The sequence below is a fragment of the Hippocampus guttulatus genome, chromosome 13 (assembly GCF_054856545.1).
Source record: "Hippocampus guttulatus isolate MCC_2025c chromosome 13, RoL_Hgut_1.0, whole genome shotgun sequence".
Lineage (NCBI taxonomy): Eukaryota > Metazoa > Chordata > Actinopteri > Syngnathiformes > Syngnathidae > Hippocampus > Hippocampus guttulatus.
This window is the reverse complement of record NC_141273.1, coordinates 523,588-539,851: the sequence shown is the minus strand read 5'-3', so window position 1 is coordinate 539,851 and position 16,264 is coordinate 523,588. Positions and strand designations below refer to the sequence as shown.

The window sequence follows — 16,264 nt, the reverse complement described above, 5'->3', positions numbered from 1 at the left end:
CCATGGTTCTTTTCAAACAGGTTTTCTATTATTCGCATGGATGTCACCACGCTAGCATTGTGTCACATTGTTCCAGAGGGGAAGATTGTCTTTGACATTAAACGCAGATGCTAGCTAACATGTTAACATGGATGCTAGCTAGCATATCAGCAGAGTATGTTAGCTTGTCACCGCGTTGTTGTTTCCAGACGTTATCACCTATGTTAGCATGGGCCTTAGCACGTCAAGTTGTTCCCGAGTAGAAGAAGATAGCTTATTGGTCGGCCTCCAGGGGGAAAAGCAGGAATCCGCTAAAGACGCTAAAGCTCCGCGTGTCGTCGTATAGTCTGTAGCTGGCGGGCAGACTGAGGCGCACGCGGTCCCCTGCCTCTAGTGGGATGAGCGCGCCGTTGGTGGCCGACGCGTAGCCGCCATGGTCGTTGAGGTCAAGGCTGGAGACGATGGGCTGCTGGTTGCGGTACAGCGTGACGCCCATGTAGCCTTTCAGGAAGTCGGCCGCCGTGAAGCTGAACACGTAAATGCCGCCCACGGGAGCCGTGAACACACCTGGCCAAAATGGCAGACCGATCTTTTGTGACATCATTGTCATTATCATCATCATCATCACGAGGACGGCGAGTCATCAAAGCTCACCCGAGTTCTCGTCATAAGCTCGGCCGACGTTGGTGAAAACCTTGGAGAAGATCAGAGTGGTCTCCCGGTCGAAGGGTCCCACGGATCCCGAGTCTGTGAGCGCGGCGGCGAAGGCCACCTTGGTCTCACCTAACAACGACATCGTTAAGGACATCATCGCCACCGGAGACCAACCAAGCGCACGACTCCACGACCTGATGTCTGTGTGCTACGCTGCTCCAAAACATGCAAGCGCAACGTCAACTCTGCGGAGGGAAAATGTCGACAATGTGAGAAACGCACACACGCACGAAAAACACTGCGGTCGCATGACCTCCGGTCGTCGCCTTCAAGTCGCTCATCTTCTGCTCGCTCGCGTTTAACTTCCGCAGCAACTCTGACAGAACAAGTGACACGAGAACATGAGACACGCACGCGAACAAAATGAGTGTGACATGAGGAGAAAGCGAGTATCTTGAAAGCAAACCGAGCAACACGAGAGCAAAATGAGAGGCTTGAGAAAGTCACCGTTTCTTGAGAGCAAAATGAGCGGGCGAGGACACCGTGAGAGCAAAAGTACCTTGAGTACATTCGGTCTTGAGCGCAAGCAGAAGTTTTTCGCTGACGTTCAGCCGGACTGCCAACTCTGCGCACAGCATCGTCGACAATACGAGGCGGTCGCGTTACGACGCGGGAAACACGAACGCACGATAGTGCCGTGAGGATGCGTGACACGAGAGCACCTGCGTTGCTGTGCGTCGCTTGCGACTCCATCTTGGAAAGTTGGCTTTTCTGAGCTGAAAGATGTCAAGAGCGACACACATCAGAAGCATGCGTGCACGCTCTCATGTTCTCACACACACGCAAAAACCTGCGCATTCAGTCTTGAGTTCTTCCGCAAGTCTCTCACTGACGTTCAGTCGGACCGCCAGCGCTGCGCTCACACACACACACACACACACATGCCATGTCAACGTCACAACACGGTCACGTGGCGACAGCATGAGAAGGACACGAGAAGATTCTCGCGCCGTGAGAAATGCATGCCGGTGGTTTGAGAATGAAATCAACTTGAGAGACTGACCTGAAGTGACGCGAAAAACCTTATGAGAACGTGAGAGCGGCACGCGAGTACCTGCGGTGTCGCGCAACAGTCGAGACTCCACGATGACAAGTCGCGTCGTCTGAGCTGAAAGACGTTATGACAGTCGGCATGAGGACGACGATGACGACGTCACTCTCATATTCTCATCACCTGAGCTCTTCATCCGCAGATCCGCCACTTGACCCTCCGCGAGCTTCAGTCTTCCCGCGACCGCCGACAACTCGCCTAATGTCAGCGACACGCTGGCGTTACGCTTGCGCGCAAAACACCCGAGATCCTCAACCGCAGACGCGCACCTTCGCATTCCATCTTGAGTTCTTCCAGAAGCCTCTCGCTGACGTTGAGTCGGACCTCCGAGGCTGCACACAAAACGTCATGCGGTCAAATTGGAAAACAACGTCATCAAGACATCGGACAAATGTTTGTGACATGAGAACAAGAGTGAGAGAATAACCACTCCAGTCACGTGAGCGTGATGAGAGTGGCATGAGAACACCATAACGGGAGTTACGTGAGAGCAGCCTGATAGTGACAACAAAGACTCAGTGGCCATTGAATGTAACATGGTGTGCCACAGGGGTCCGCACTAGGACCAGTACTCTTTAGCTTCTACACGCTTCCCTCGGCTAGCATGAGAAAGACGCCGTCAACTTCCATTGCTGAGTTGATAACCCAAAACTCTACCTCTCTCTATGAAACCCGAAGAAACGTATCCGCGAAGCAATCTTCAGGAACGGCGTCAAGAATTGGATGACTGATCATTCCTGAGATCGACTCTGATTTCGTATCCTGGGCTTCTGTGACCTTCCCTTCTATGACATGACAAGCATGCTCAAGTGGCGCCTAAAAATGGAAAGACAAAGACTGATTTGCGTCGAGAACCTTCGGCTTCTCCAAATGAGCCTCGGCCATCCTCACGCTGCCCTCGAGGCCTTGAAGTGGCGCGTTGTATCCAATCGGCTGTTAGATAGCATATTAGCGTGCTGCTAGCATGTAAGATTAGCTGCGGTATTGTCGCGTTGCAAAGGTGACCTGATTTGACTGCATGTCAACATGGAAAACCTGACTGGAACCGCTTACAGTATGTTTGAGTTTCTAGTCTCCAAACTTTGAGGCCTCCAGAATCACGATCTCCTGAGTGTAGGCCACTGGAGTCAAAAGTTGTAGGCCTTGTAGACCTTGTGGACAGCTGACTGGGGTTCTCTTTCCAGAGCCTTTGTCGAACCTCACCTGACTTGTCGGTCCACAGATCCTCCACAAGGTTTTCCACCACACTCAGTCGCGCCTTCAACTCTGCAGACCAGAACCATCTCCGTTACAAACACAAACATGCATACAGAGGGATCGTGTGCTTACTTTCACTTTGTGTCTGTGTGTCATTTGGCGCGTTCACCACAGCAGCTGAAAGCAAACAACACGTGAAAGCAGAGTGCGAACCCCCAGAACAAAGCCCTCCGGAGTCAAGAGCGAGCCAGCATCAAGACACCCGAACCAACCAAGTCTAGCCCTCAATAATCAAGGCGGCGTAGAAACATCAACTTATGGTCTTGTGGAATCTAAACTTGCAGAGTCGGAACCTCTCGACCTCAGACCTCCACCGCCACAACTTCCAGTTCATCCCGCCAGAATCTAGAGTGCCAAAGTCTGGGTCTATGGAGTCCAGACCTCCAGAAGTCAAACCTGCATAGTTACCTTTGATGTCCTGTAGGTGTTGTTCACTTGACATCACTTTGCCCTCCAGGTGCAGTAGTCGAGTATGGAGGGCGCTCATGTTTTGGTGTATACGCGATGAATCTGAAAAACAGGAAGTGGATTTCTTCATCAAGACTTCAGACTGCCACGCTCTCAATAATTATGTGGTCTACATAGACTGACGCGGTTGAAGTCGGGAGTCCTCGGGAGCCCCTATCCAACCCGTTTCCCTCGCTCCAACACACCTGGTTCAAACGCGGGATCGTTGACAGGCTGGCGCAAAGCTTGCCGATGAGCTGATCTTTAGAGTCGGCCACGTTGGACCAAGGAAACAAACTAAACGGGCGGCGTGGAGGGCCCCAAGGATCGGACTTGGGAGACCCCTTGTCAAAGTGGTCTAAATGGACCGACGTGGTCGAGGTGGACTCACACCATTTAACTCGACTGACATGGTGTAAGGAGACTAACATTGTGCAACTGGACAAAGCTCGTCGATTAGAACCACGAGTCCCACCTGTGTCCAGGCGGGACTCGGCCTCCCGCCGTTGACCATCTCCGTCAGCGAACAAGGCCGTCGTGGAGTTGTGATGGCCTTGCACTTCACTGTCCTCCACTGCAAAGAAGAAAAAACTGAGCCCGAGCTTCTGCTGAAACAGTGACAAGAAAGAGGAAGAGCCTTGCACCTGAGCTCCTCTTCCTCAGATTTTCCACCAGGCAAAGTCGAGACGCTAGAACTGCGCGCACACCAACGATGGATGTCACGTGATTTGCGAGGCCGTCTCTGACCGGCCGCCTCGATCTCGATCTCGGACATTCGGAACATAACCTGAGCTCTTCCTTTTGAGCTGCTCCAAGGCGCTCTCGCTGGCCCTCAGCCTCGTCCTCAGGAAGGGGAGCTCGCCGGCCAGGGCTGGATAGCATTTGTCACGGCCAGCGGAGGTCATTGTGGTTGGCCACCCATTGGCGGAGGTCAGTCAAACGGATGATTCGACTCACCTGACGTCATCCTCTTGACGTTCTCCACAGAACGTTCGCTGGCATTCAGTCTGGACTGGAGCCTCGACACTTCCCCTTGAGTACCACAACAAATACACGTTTGTTACCTTCAATGACCTCACCTGAATCGTGAGATGCCACAACGGGGGGGGGGGGGGGGGCAGGCAATCTGGAGACTGACTGAAATTGGCCAGAGCCAATGAAAACCGGACCTAGGGCCCCTTATTAGCTCTTGCCGGCTAGGGGTCGCCGTAAGACGGCTGATTTTGGTCAATATCGGTGACACAATTTTGAAGCCCTTGTTGAAACTGTGTTGACACTTTGGGATCCGGACTCTTCCAGATGAGTGCACTTGGAAGAAGGCTTGTTTTTTTGGGGGGGCGCGGGGGCAGCGGTCTCCGGTGGATCTTGCTTGCGGTCCCCAGGAGTACGGAAACAATTCTGCTTGGACTCACTGGACTAAGGGAATTGACTTGGTCCAAGTGGGCTTGAGCAGCATCGGTGGAATTTCATGGTCTAACTGATCTAAAAACTCCAATGAAAAGGATTTTGAAAAAAATAGAACATTTTCGAGACTGAAAACGCAGCCCAGTTTCACATCAGCGTCACTTTAAGTCTTTGCAAAGATGTTGGTCATTTGGGGTGGAGCGGGAGTCCGACTCAAGCAGGCCCCTCCCTCGGTTTAGTCTGTGCCATTTTGACTCACGGAGTCGAATTAGAGTTGGAGGTACATGAGCTTAATTGGTGGACTTATATGAAATAACTGGCCTCGCGTGGTCCGAGTGGACACGGAAGTAGTGTAAGTGTACTGACCTTGCCTGTGCTCCTCCCTCCTCTTAAGGTCAGCGTTGATTTCGCTCACCATATCCTTGACTGCCTCCACCTGGACTTGGAGTGTGTCCAGAACCTGTCTCTGCTTTTCTGTCGCCTCCTCGCTCTCCCGAAGGCGGTTCTCTGTCGCCCGGAGGTCATTCCGCTGATCCGCCGCAGCCGCCTGTAGACCGAGGACCAGCGTCCTGTCCGCGTCCATCTGAATCTGCATGGCGTCCAGCCGTCGTCTCCGCTTCTCGTCCGCCTCCTGTCCGTCCCGCAGGCGGCTCTCGGAGGTCCTGAGGGTCTGCCGCTGGTCCACCGCCGCCGCCTGTAGACTGAGCACCAGTTGCCTCAACCCCTGCAGCTCGGTCCAGATCACGGGCAGGTCCGGCGGGGCGGCAGAGTCCTGCGTCACGGTCTGCGTTCTGAACGAGCGATCCGGGTCCCGGGCGGTAAGCAGACCAAAGACCTCCGACGGACCGATCAGCAGAAGCGCAACCACAGCAACTGCGGAAAACTTCATTGCGAGCATTCCGCCTGACGCACACGCAAAACACTCTTTGGCACGCACGCGTAGCGATGGCGATCGTTTGGTTTCGCGAGGTCCAATGGCGTCCGCACGTCCCACAATGCGCCCGAGTCGCGTGAGTGTGTGAAAGTGATGCTTGTGTGCAGATTAAAGAGCCCGGTGCCCCACGAGGCTTCTGTTTCAGCTTCCGCACATACCAAGCAGAACTAAAATGCTAATCTGCTAATCTACTCGCTTCCACTTTACCATCGCCACCACCACACGCAAACTAGCGCTCTACTGCCACTGGCCTGTGACTACACTGAATAAATGCTGACCTCTGACGATATTACTGAAGTACCGTACGATGCTATTGCCGTATCGCACGACACCATTAGTCGACTACGACTACGGTTGCTACATTGCACTATTGCAACGCGAGACCACGTTGCCCGACTCCACGGTTCTCGAACGGCTCTGCTACGACTTCATTTTCAGCACTATTATGGTGCAACCCGACAATACCCAGACGATGCTTGAAGGGCAGCCGACCAAATTCCACTTTCCCCTCCCGACCGTGCCACACGTCTCCCCTTTGAACGCTAGCGCCCCATTTGCCAAAGTACAAGTGGCCTGCCGTGACAGTACAAGGAAATCTTACGACGGCGCCCACTTGTACAACACGAAAATAGGACTCCGCTTGCCGCTGAACTGAACGTGACCTTCTCAACGGCGTTTGGATACACGTGTCCAACTGTTGAACGTTTCCGTACTTTTTGCAGCAGTTCTTGAACGAAGGGCAAAAATCAAAACCGGAATCGCCCGATACATGTCCCGGGTCACAGAGCTGCGGCTTCGACGGTCGTGCTCATCGCGCTCTTCACAATTTGACATCATGAGAGCGGGACGCCGCCCAACAACGGATCAAAGGCGATGCTTTCAACTGGGCTGGAAGCGGCCATTGGGCTTTTCGAGCGTCATCGGCAGGTCGCGACGGAGATACCGAGAGACCGGAAGAGTCACCGAAAGATGTCGAAGTGGACGTCCTTTTGGCCAAATCGCATGTTGATGGCCGCTACGTTTTGAACAACGCCCAGATGATGGGCGCACGTCGAGGGGATGCGAGAGGCACCTGAGGGCACTACGACATGGAGCCTTAGCGCTCCTTTTCGGACCGATACCAGCGCAACTATTCACTTTTTGGGTACTCACCGGTACTGGAGTCCTTTTGAGAAACAACATTTTTATTTACGGACAGGAGGAAAACAAAAAAGCTTTCGTTCGGATGCCGATGATGCTTTGCCTAAATGTCAAAGTGTCGCCGAGGAGAATCAATACTCACCCATCCCGAATCTCGACTTTGTATTTTCGCTTCAAACTTTCGGGGAAAATAACAAACAACATCATTAGCAACGTCCGCATAAATCGGCGTGAAGATTGGCCGCAGTATTTTTCGGCCATGAGGTGACGTGAAGCTTTTTGACAGGAAGCGTCTTGGGCCGTCCCCCATACGAGCACATTAGAAAGGAAAGTGCGGAGGGGTCCTCTGCCGCATCACTCAAAGAAACGGCCACAGTTGTTGCCCCACCGGATGACAGTGACGCCCCCCCCCCGCCCCCGCTTCGGCCTGCGTTGGAGTAGCAGGCTGGAAACGTTTCTTTAAAAAAAACAACGATTCCATTGGCACCGCACGGTCTCGAAAAAGTGTCGCGGCAAAGCAGGCTGTTTCGGGGTCGAACCCGTCCAGTGGAAAAGGGCTGAACAGGTGTCAGGGTGTCCCGCCCGCCGTTTGTCAGATTGCGATTTGGGTAAAAAGGCGAGTGTCGATCAGAAGAGCCATGTAAACAGTGTCCCTTGTCGCCATGGTAACCAGTGTCCTCTCTCACTCACACACAAAAAAAGGTGGTGTGGGGGGGGCGGGGGGGGGGGGGTTGGGTGGAAGCAGGAGGCGGCGTTGCCCCCCCTCGTCCGAGTGGCAGGCTCAGCGCTGACCCGTGTACGCTCGGAACCAGGACGTGACGGAGGCCGCCGCGGATGAGATCATCCCTCCGGTGATGACGGACGGCTGGGACACCTGCAGCGCGCTCTGGGAGAGATCCATCGGCTGCGGGCGGGACAACGGCGGATTCACATTTCACCACGTTCCCTCGTTACGAGGCGGGAGCAACGAAATCAATTGCAGTGCCTTGAGTCCGCCCCCCCTCTTTTTTTTTTTTTTTCTCTAATCCAGCAAATTTGTTCAGCGCGGTTCAGCTGTATTTGACTTGCGGTACCGCGGCTGGGTGATTGGGCAACCCCCCCCCAAAAAAAAATATTTTTGTCATTTCTTGCAATCTCGATTGTATTATTGCGATTTTACGTCGAGCTGCCACTTTCACAGCATCCGTACGACACTCAAATAAGCGACAAAATGAATTGGTGTCATCATCCAAATGACTTCTGTTTGGGAGCAACTGGGGGGGGGGGGTAAAAGTGGAGTCGCATTGCATTGAACGGAGTCCGAGCTCCCCCTAGTGGACCCGTGGCGCAAGGGCATCATTTTGCGCGCATTTTCCTCTGCGGTCGCAAAGACGGGCGGGCGGGAGCGGGAGGTGCGCGCTACCTGCGAGGGTATGTCGCAGAACCGCGGGCTGGGGACGGTCTCCCAGTCGGTGCCGAGGTCGGTCTCGTCGTCGGTGACGGCCTCGTCGCCGCTCTCTTCGACGGCTCCCGAGGCCTCGGGCTCCACCAACTCCATCGACTCCTCCAGGTCGGCGCTCACCTCGAACGGACCCGTCCTGAAGCAGAGGCGGCACGGTCGGCGGGCGCTCGGTCGCGCCGCGCGGGTCGCCGGCACAACCCGCGCCGTCGCCACCTCACCTGCCCAGGTCGGGGTTGGCGGCCGAGACCAGGAACATGATGTTGCGCAGGGTGTGGTGCGGGTGGAGCTTGTCGCAGTCCACGCGCTGGGCGCACACGGACAGGTGGGTTTTACAATTACACCCCCCCCCCCCCCGCCCCAAAAAAAAGCGTGACCGATCGTCTGCCAAAACGTAGTTGTGGCGCTTACCTGTGAGAAGCACAGGTGCAGCGTGTTGGCGTTGAGCTTGCTGAGCGCGCGTGTGAAGCGGAAGCGACTCAGGCTGTCGCCGCAGAACTCGCTGGAGGGGGGGGCAAAAAATAAATAAAAATCAAAAATAAACCACGAGGCGGCGGGCGGGTGCGCCGGTCTTGCCGCGGGCGCGCCGGCACCTGTTGCACAGCTTCTTGGGGAGGACCACATCCAGGATGTGCGACAAGACGGTGAGCAGCTGCGTGGCGTAGCACAGAGCGGCGCTGACGGTGTGCGCCGGGTTGATGTGGTCCAGTTCTGAAAGGGACACGGGGGCCTTTCGACTCGACTTCAAACAGGCGGCGCAAAACAAGGCAAACCGCGGCGCCGGCTCGGACGCGGGAGTCGAGCGTATCCGCCGAGGCGACACCGACCGGGGCCGTGCTTGGCGCTCTTCTCGTCCACCCAGCCGTAGTAGGCCGAGCAGTCTCCGTTGCTGGGCAGCGTGACGGCGGGCCCCGTGATGCTGACGCTGGTCTCCCCGTTCTGGTCGTCCCAGATCCAGCGGCCCGACAGGTAGGTGGTCCTGCGCGCCTCCGCCAGCTCGCTCACCGTGCTGGACGTCAGCGTCGCGTCGCACTCGGAGACCACGTCGGCGGGGTCTCTGGGAGGGTGTGTGGGGGGGGGGGGGGTTGTGTTAGCTTCAACTACGTTGACGGGAGTTGAGGCGATCCATTCGCACTAACGTGATGCTTTGCTCACATCCTACGTGGAAGTGAGTGGAAAGTGGACAAAAGTAGCGCTTTGCTGCCATTTTCATCGGGAGATTTGAATCGCGGTGCACTTTGCAGTTCAAAGAAATCTCAGAGTTGGTTTCGCGTGTATGCGCGTCGTCTTCTTTTGGAGAGGACCGGGTGTGCCTCGACTCTGTAAAGCTTTGGAATCGCTCTTTGGCGTTTGTGTCGCAGTGCAAAATGGGAGACCTCGTGCATGAGCGATCGCGGTTTTTGGATGCCAACGCTAAGGCCGCCCCAAAATAAACAAACAAATAACAAAATTCATTCATTCATTCATTAAAAAGCCAAGAAGCAATGACTCGGTCGGGCCCCACCCAGAACGTTAGCGCGCTAATCGGCGCAAAACCGGAGACCTCGCGCCTCACCGATATCGATGATTTATTTTTTGGGATGCTAAAGCTAACTCTGACATTTGGGAAAAAAAACACCTCAATAAACATCCGGCGAGGCTAACGAGGTCCGCTAGCAGGCTGGCGCACACGCACAAGATGGCCGCCGCCGTAGCTCACCTGCTGCAGCCCTTCTCTTCCCGCGTGGGGAAGATGTGCGCCATCAACTCGGCGACGTGATCGCGCCGCGTGGCCGCCAGCCGCGCCAGTCGCCCGCGCAGCTCCCGCTCGCGTCGCTCCAGCAGCTCGCCCAGACGGCGGTTGTGCCGCTCGATCTTCTCCTGCTTCTGCCGGTGGCGGTTGGCGCGGCGCTGGAGGCGCTGGCCTTCTTCCTGGGAGTGCAGCAGCAGCTCCTTGTCTGACAATCACGGGGGGGAGGCGACGCGAGATAAATACGCTACGCCGGCGAAAGACCACACGAGGCGTCGGCTCACCGCTCTTGACTTCTCGGTGCGCGCAGGTCAGCGCCTGGTTGATCTGCTCCATCTTCACGCGGCACCACGTGATCTTCCACTTCTGCGGACACAAAGGCGTCGACAAAAAGACTCGCCGTCAAGCACGCCGCCGACGGCGACCGGTCAAACTCACCATCTCGTCGGTCCGCAGCTTCCTGTGCATGGCGCGGATGACCCTGCGGAGGAGGACGAGGAGGCGCTTCTGTGACCGCGGAGCAAACGCGTCGACGTCGACATCCCCTCGCACAAACTCACTCACCTGTGCTGCAGTTGTTCCTTCTCTTCTTTCAGAGTCTTGAGCCTGGTCATCTTGTCTGCGCACCTGCAGCGTGGACACAACACGCAAAAAGAGTGAAGGATCGGGACGTCCCATCCAATCCGAACACTTTTAAATAGGTTTTGTACAATTCGTTGACTACGCCGGATTTAAAAATGAAGTAACAGCGTAGGAAAAAAAATCTGATTCAACAAAAAGTGCCCACCCTCTGAGCATGGTCGGAGAACGTCGAGGTGAGCAAACCAAAACAATTCAAACCTGCCAAAACCAAAGTTTGACTTTAAAGTCGAATTTGACGTGGTATGATTTCGTCAAGTAGCATTTCTGGGGGTAAATGAAGGCTTTAGTGTTACTTTGGCAGGAAGTCATCGACTGCACTCGGCTAACTGCTAACAGAGCTCGAATTAGCCTCGGCGCTAACTAACGCGACCAACTCGGCTAAAACAGCCACCGGGACGCAAACAAGGCGCGCGTGCGCGTGCGCGTCTCGCGTTTCGACTTCGAATAAACACTCGGCAAAGGGAAGTTCATTAAGCGCGCGGTCATCCTCAAGAAAAGAAAGCAGTCGTTCCCCGTTACGGGTCATGTTTTGCGAATGCTATGTTGCGACGGGTCCCGCGGGTCTACGCGAGGTGGCCCGGCCCGTATTAACGTTTGGATGTTTTCCGAGCATCTGTGTCGTTTTGGAGGGTGACAGTGACGCCGATGTAAAGAGGGAGCTTCCGTTTCTGATGACGTCGCGTCAAACATCTGACATCATCAGTTGACGGGCGCAATACGCGGTGGTCGATCGGACATGGACAAAGACGTCCGCGCGGTTCCGCGTCGCTCTCACCTCTCCGCGTTTCTGCCGTCCAAGTACACGAAGTCTCCGGCCCGCACGCAACGGGCACACGTCAGCCTCCGGCGAGACGTGCTGCACAGCGGGCACCGCTCCACCGCCACAAAAAGACCCTCCGCGTCATCGACGGACTCCACCATGACGCCGGCGGTCGCCGCGGCCTGATGCGGGCGAGGAGGCGCGGGCGGCGGCCTGCCCGCGGGGCGCGAGGCTGCTCGGTCGGCTGCGAGCAGCGGCAGCCCCGCCGAGGACGTCATGCCGGCGCGGGATAAACGGCTAATTCGTTTTGCGTGCGCGCCTGCGTGTTTTTCTTTTTTCTTCTGAAATATCACCTAACGGCATAACTAGTCGACGACGTCAACACTCGCGAGGCGCCCGTGGTGACGTCAAACGTTGTTTTCCAGCGCGCGTCCGCGCGAGACCAGCAAACACGGCGAAGGCGATCCGCGCCGCGCTTCCGGGTTGTTTTGTTTATGTCATGACGTGGTGAAGACGGGCGGGGCTACCGCCGAAGGTCAACAATGGCAACGCACGAGCAGGTTTGTTTTCCTCACGTGACCAAAACATGTTCAGGTGTGAACGTGAGCCTGTAAGAATGTTTATCGGGGTATTTGCGAAGAACGGTTCGGGTTAAAAATGTTGGGGACTACGGCATTACAATTATCAATTAAGCATGAATGGAAACCAAGAATGAATTATGTGATATGATTCAATTTCAGAATCCATTTTTGAACCTCTTTTCAAGAATTGACCCAGTCCATTATCCAAAATCAGTTTCGGTTACCTCTGGCGCTTGAAGGTGACCGACTTGATTGCGGAGGACGTTGGACCAAGAAAAGTGATTTTGTTTGGATGTCTGATTCTCAGTTTTGCTGTTCAACATGTATTGAGGCGCATTGATTTTGACACTACAACCATGTGAAACTGCTTATTTCGAGCCTAGTTTTTGGACAACCCCCCCCCCCCCCCTCCAAAAGTGGGCGCTTTTGGACAAATGAAAGCAGTGGACTGGGATGAACATCGTCTGGTTTTGTGCACCAGTTTTGACTGGCGACCGCGCCATTTTATTCAGTCCTGAATTTGGTTGGTGACCGGACGAAAACAAAAAACATTTTAACTCGCGTTTCTTCACATCAAGATTGTTTTCTGTTTTTATTTTTCTACTTTTGTGTTCTGATGGTGAACGTCTAAAACAAAGTGCCATCAACAACATAAAAGAGCACAAATATTTACAAATGAGCAAGGAGAGACGTCACTGCTTACGGAAGCCTCTCAAGATGGGGTAGATGTTCTCGAACGCTTCGTAGATTTCGCCGCGCTCTTTGGCACCTGCAATGGAAGCAGACCGAGTGGCAGCCCGTTGATCGATCGAGTGGTTGATTGATTGAGATCTGGAGGCCAACCGACCGGCACCTACCAGTCAGGACGACTTTGCCTGACACGAAGATGAGCAGAACGATCCGAGGTTTCACCATCCGGTAGATCAGGCCCGGAAACAACTCGGGCTCGTAACTGCACAGGAACAGTTCGGTTAGCCCGTCAATTAACACGACGCTACCAGGATTAAGATCATGCCCCAAAAATATGATGGAGAACTCCATCCGAAACAAGATTAGCGGTAACAAAATTGGAAATTTGAGCGAGAACAGGATAGACAACAGCAGGCACACCAACGGGATCAAGAACACCCACCAGTGACAAGATTGGGAACATGAGCAAGAAACAACAGTAACGAGATTGAAAACAATGTAAAGGAATGGCGCAGGAACAAGAACATAAGCGGGGTGAGCACGAGATCCAGAACACGTGCAGCGACGTGATCGAGAACTTCAGCTGAAACGTGATTTTGCAGTAGCAGACCTGAGGACTTCACCGAGAGCTTTAGAAGAAACTTTTACATGAACAGAAGCAGAACAGTGTCAAGAACATGAGCAAGAAACGAGAACAGTAACAACACAGGAAAGAAAAAATGAGCAGAAACAAGAAGTTGTCCAAATACTTCATCAGGAACATGCACAGTCGCCTAACTGGGAACCTGAACGGGTACACCATCATGTATACCAAGAGCGTGCCGTAACAAGATTGAGAACCTGTGCGTAAGAAGTACAGTATATGGGCAAGCAGTAACAAGGTAAAGAGCGCTAGCAGGACCAGGAAAATAACTCTTAAGGAATAAATTGCAGGAATAAAGTGGTGTGCGGGAACAGGAGGGAGAACTTGAGCCGGACCAAGAACAGTAACACCAGCAGGAAGCCGAAGAGGAACGAGAGGATCCGCAGTTGCAGGACGTGCAATGACGTTGCGCAGAGAGCAAGCGCGTCGAAGCTGCGACCTGCTGAACTGCTGGTGGGTCAGGACCAGGCCCTCCAGCCGGATGGGGAAGCAGACGTCGCAGCTGGCCACCATGTTCTGGATCTTGAAGTCCAAGAAGCGAGCGGGGAAGCCCAACTTTTGCACCACGCGGGCGTACTTCCTGGCCGCCAGTCGGGACTGCTCCTCGCTGCGCACGCTCACACAAGACCGCCGTTAAGAAGCGGCACTTGGGACGGGCCGAACCGCCTGATGGTACCGACCTCTTGGCCCCGGTGCAGACCATCTTCCCAGAACTGAAGATCAGCGCCGTGGTTCTGGGCTCGCGGATCCTCATGATGACGGCGGCGAAGCGCTGCAAACACCAAAACGCGCCGCCGATAAGACAAAAGTTGTGTGAGCTAAACACGCCGAGCACAACGTGCTACTCGACTCTACTCCTAAGATAAACATGTGTCAGCTAAATAAGCCGAGCATACCATTCTAAATTCACACGAGTCAGAGGAAAACATTAACCTAAACACGCTGAGCTAAAAATGCTAATGCATCAGATGCTAAGCTAATAATGATAAACTCTTGATGGTGAACCGAACATGCCGAGCCAAACAAGTTAAATACGCGAATGCTACGGACGCTGAAATAAACATGCTAATGCTGAACGTTTTGGGCCAGGCACGCTAATGTTTAACATCCCGAGCTAAACCCGGTATAGCTCAAAACGCTCATGCTAAATGTGCTGTGCTAAACATGCCTTCAACTAGTGAGGTTGTCTTGCGCTAGCCACCTTGGGGTTGTACTCGGCATTTCTGGCTTGAAGGGCGATGAACTTGAGGTCCAGAGGACAACCCAGATTTACCGTGGAGACAATGTTCCTGCGCACACATACACCAGAGACGGCATGCGCAGGGTGGCCGAGTGCGGCGGCAACATGAACATCAACATTGGACCCCCTGAACAGAAGCGTGAACTTGGCGCAGTAACTGGGACTTGAGCAGGAAAAAGAACATGGGCGGCAAAAGAATGGAAAACATGACCGCGTACGCCAACGGCAGCGAGAATAGGTTCACCGTCGAGACACTGTTCCTCCGCTGCACGGACGCACCGTGCAGCCTCTGCGCACGCTGACGCAGGGGAGCCGACAAGGCATCCAAGAATATGGCACCCGGACCTACTGCAGCTGCGGGACGATCCCTGACCTCTCCGTCATGGGGGTCATGGGGGTCATAGGCGTCATGGGGGTCATGGGACAGAAGATGGCGCTGTCGTTGGCCGAGTGCGAGGAGGATGAAGATGGTCGGTCTTCAGCTTCAGCTTCATGGTGGGATGCCAGGGCGATGCCCCCGCCGCTGCCACTCCCTGCATTCAAAAGTAATCGACTAAGACTCTAACTTGACATTTCAGCCATCTAGACTTAAGGAGTCCTCGGTTCTCCTCCTTCACACTCTAGCGAGCTTCAAAGCCAAAGATTCCAATTGCCTCAAGTAATCCCGATCGCTCTTGTCGGATGTGCGTCTTGCACCTTTGGCCTCACCATTTTGAATTTGCGGTGAGGTCAATCTTGGAAAAGCGGTTTTAAATCCATCTACCCGATTAAGTCAAATATTTGAATCGTGATCGATTGGCCAAATGAGTAGTGCCGGTAGAAGGATCCAGGAGGCGACGGATGCAGCGCAGTCGCGGAGGCGGCCGCTACCTTCCGCATCACACGCGTTGGCGCTCAACTCGTCAGGCAGAAAGCTGAGGTCCAGGTCGTCGGCCAGCTCGCCGCTTGGCTTCGGAGAGCGCGGGAGCTGGTCGGGCGTGCTCGGGAGGTCCGCATCATCCCCGTTCAGGAAGCCCGAGTCCTGCCCGGCAAAAAAAACACCGGCACTTAACACCGAATCGTTGCCGTTGGGCTAACTCTTATTCATTACAATTCAATTTAACTAGAAGTGGTATGCTACATTCAATGAGCTAACAATATTTACTTCACCCGGAGACGTGCACTCAGTGACCGTCCGGTACCATAAGAGAAACGCGCCGTAATTGAAGCAAGGTATCGCAAAGGACGATTGGAGACGGGCAGCCACTCACATTTGCAATGGAGTCATCGAAGTAACGCTCCAGCGCCGATTCGTCCATGACTCAGGAAGCGCGCGCCACCATCCAAGACTTGAGCAGGACTTTCCCGAGTTGCTACCGGACTAGGAGGAAGCGCACGGGCCCAGCTGCATCCAATCCGATCATGATGAACACCCACACCCACATCTTGCAGGTCACGATGGGCAAAGTGAACCAATGACGGGTTGTCTCTCATTGTGTTGGCCAATGGCTCATTCCTTGACGTTTCATTCATTTGAGCTCTTTCAGGACCCATCCTGCGCAGTGAGCACTATTGCGGTTTGTAGAGACGAAAGCCGGTCACGTCGCTTCACTCCGTGCATACGTGATTGACTGAA

At 54.3% G+C, this 16,264-nt stretch overlaps 3 protein-coding genes across 12 annotated transcripts; all 3 read right to left on the bottom strand.

Annotated features, from left to right (window-relative positions):
• Nucleotides 1-6: 6 nt before the first annotated feature.
• Nucleotides 7-5,873, bottom strand: LOC147195619 (uncharacterized). Of its 8 annotated transcripts, XM_086128226.1 has the most exons (18): nt 5,219-5,871; nt 4,406-4,480; nt 4,236-4,319; nt 4,093-4,143; nt 3,924-4,022; nt 3,410-3,511; nt 3,074-3,118; nt 2,948-3,010; nt 2,014-2,076; nt 1,868-1,942; nt 1,748-1,801; nt 1,484-1,546; nt 1,356-1,409; nt 1,193-1,258; nt 947-1,009; nt 828-878; nt 634-762; nt 7-546 (listed from the first exon to the last, which is right to left on the bottom strand). In XM_086128226.1, exons 1-18 carry the CDS (start codon nt 5,748-5,750, stop codon nt 254-256), a joined length of 1,962 nt encoding a protein of 653 aa, XP_085984352.1. In that variant the 5' UTR covers nt 5,751-5,871; the 3' UTR covers nt 7-253. The 8 variants fall into 8 exon arrangements, with proteins under 8 accessions (XP_085984352.1, XP_085984349.1, XP_085984346.1 ...); XM_086128223.1 differs by having other exon boundaries at nt 1,484-1,801; XM_086128220.1 differs by having other exon boundaries at nt 828-1,009; nt 1,193-1,409; nt 1,484-1,801.
• A 1,079-nt stretch (nt 5,874-6,952) lies between these two features.
• Nucleotides 6,953-11,986, bottom strand: atg14 (autophagy related 14). Of its 3 annotated transcripts, none has more exons than XM_086128000.1 (11): nt 11,511-11,986; nt 10,658-10,720; nt 10,532-10,574; nt 10,378-10,459; nt 10,064-10,301; nt 9,188-9,421; nt 8,958-9,101; nt 8,776-8,866; nt 8,586-8,671; nt 8,329-8,503; nt 6,953-7,830 (listed from the first exon to the last, which is right to left on the bottom strand). In XM_086128000.1, the coding sequence occupies exons 1-11, from the start codon at nt 11,771-11,773 to the stop codon at nt 7,708-7,710; spliced, it is 1,542 nt and encodes a 513-aa protein (XP_085984126.1). In that variant the 5' UTR covers nt 11,774-11,986; the 3' UTR covers nt 6,953-7,707. The 3 variants fall into 3 exon arrangements, with proteins under 3 accessions (XP_085984126.1, XP_085984125.1, XP_085984124.1); XM_086127999.1 differs by having other exon boundaries at nt 8,958-9,075; nt 9,192-9,421; nt 11,511-11,985; XM_086127998.1 differs by having other exon boundaries at nt 8,329-8,866; nt 8,958-9,075; nt 9,192-9,421.
• Nucleotides 11,987-12,662: 676 nt separating this feature from the next.
• Nucleotides 12,663-15,947, bottom strand: tbpl2 (TATA box binding protein like 2). Its single transcript, XM_086127483.1, has 8 exons — nt 15,900-15,947; nt 15,520-15,670; nt 14,999-15,182; nt 14,611-14,698; nt 14,090-14,181; nt 13,849-14,016; nt 12,934-13,028; nt 12,663-12,845 (listed from the first exon to the last, which is right to left on the bottom strand). Exons 1-8 carry the CDS (start codon nt 15,945-15,947, stop codon nt 12,769-12,771), a joined length of 903 nt encoding a protein of 300 aa, XP_085983609.1. The 3' UTR covers nt 12,663-12,768.
• Nucleotides 15,948-16,264: the final 317 nt, after the last annotated feature.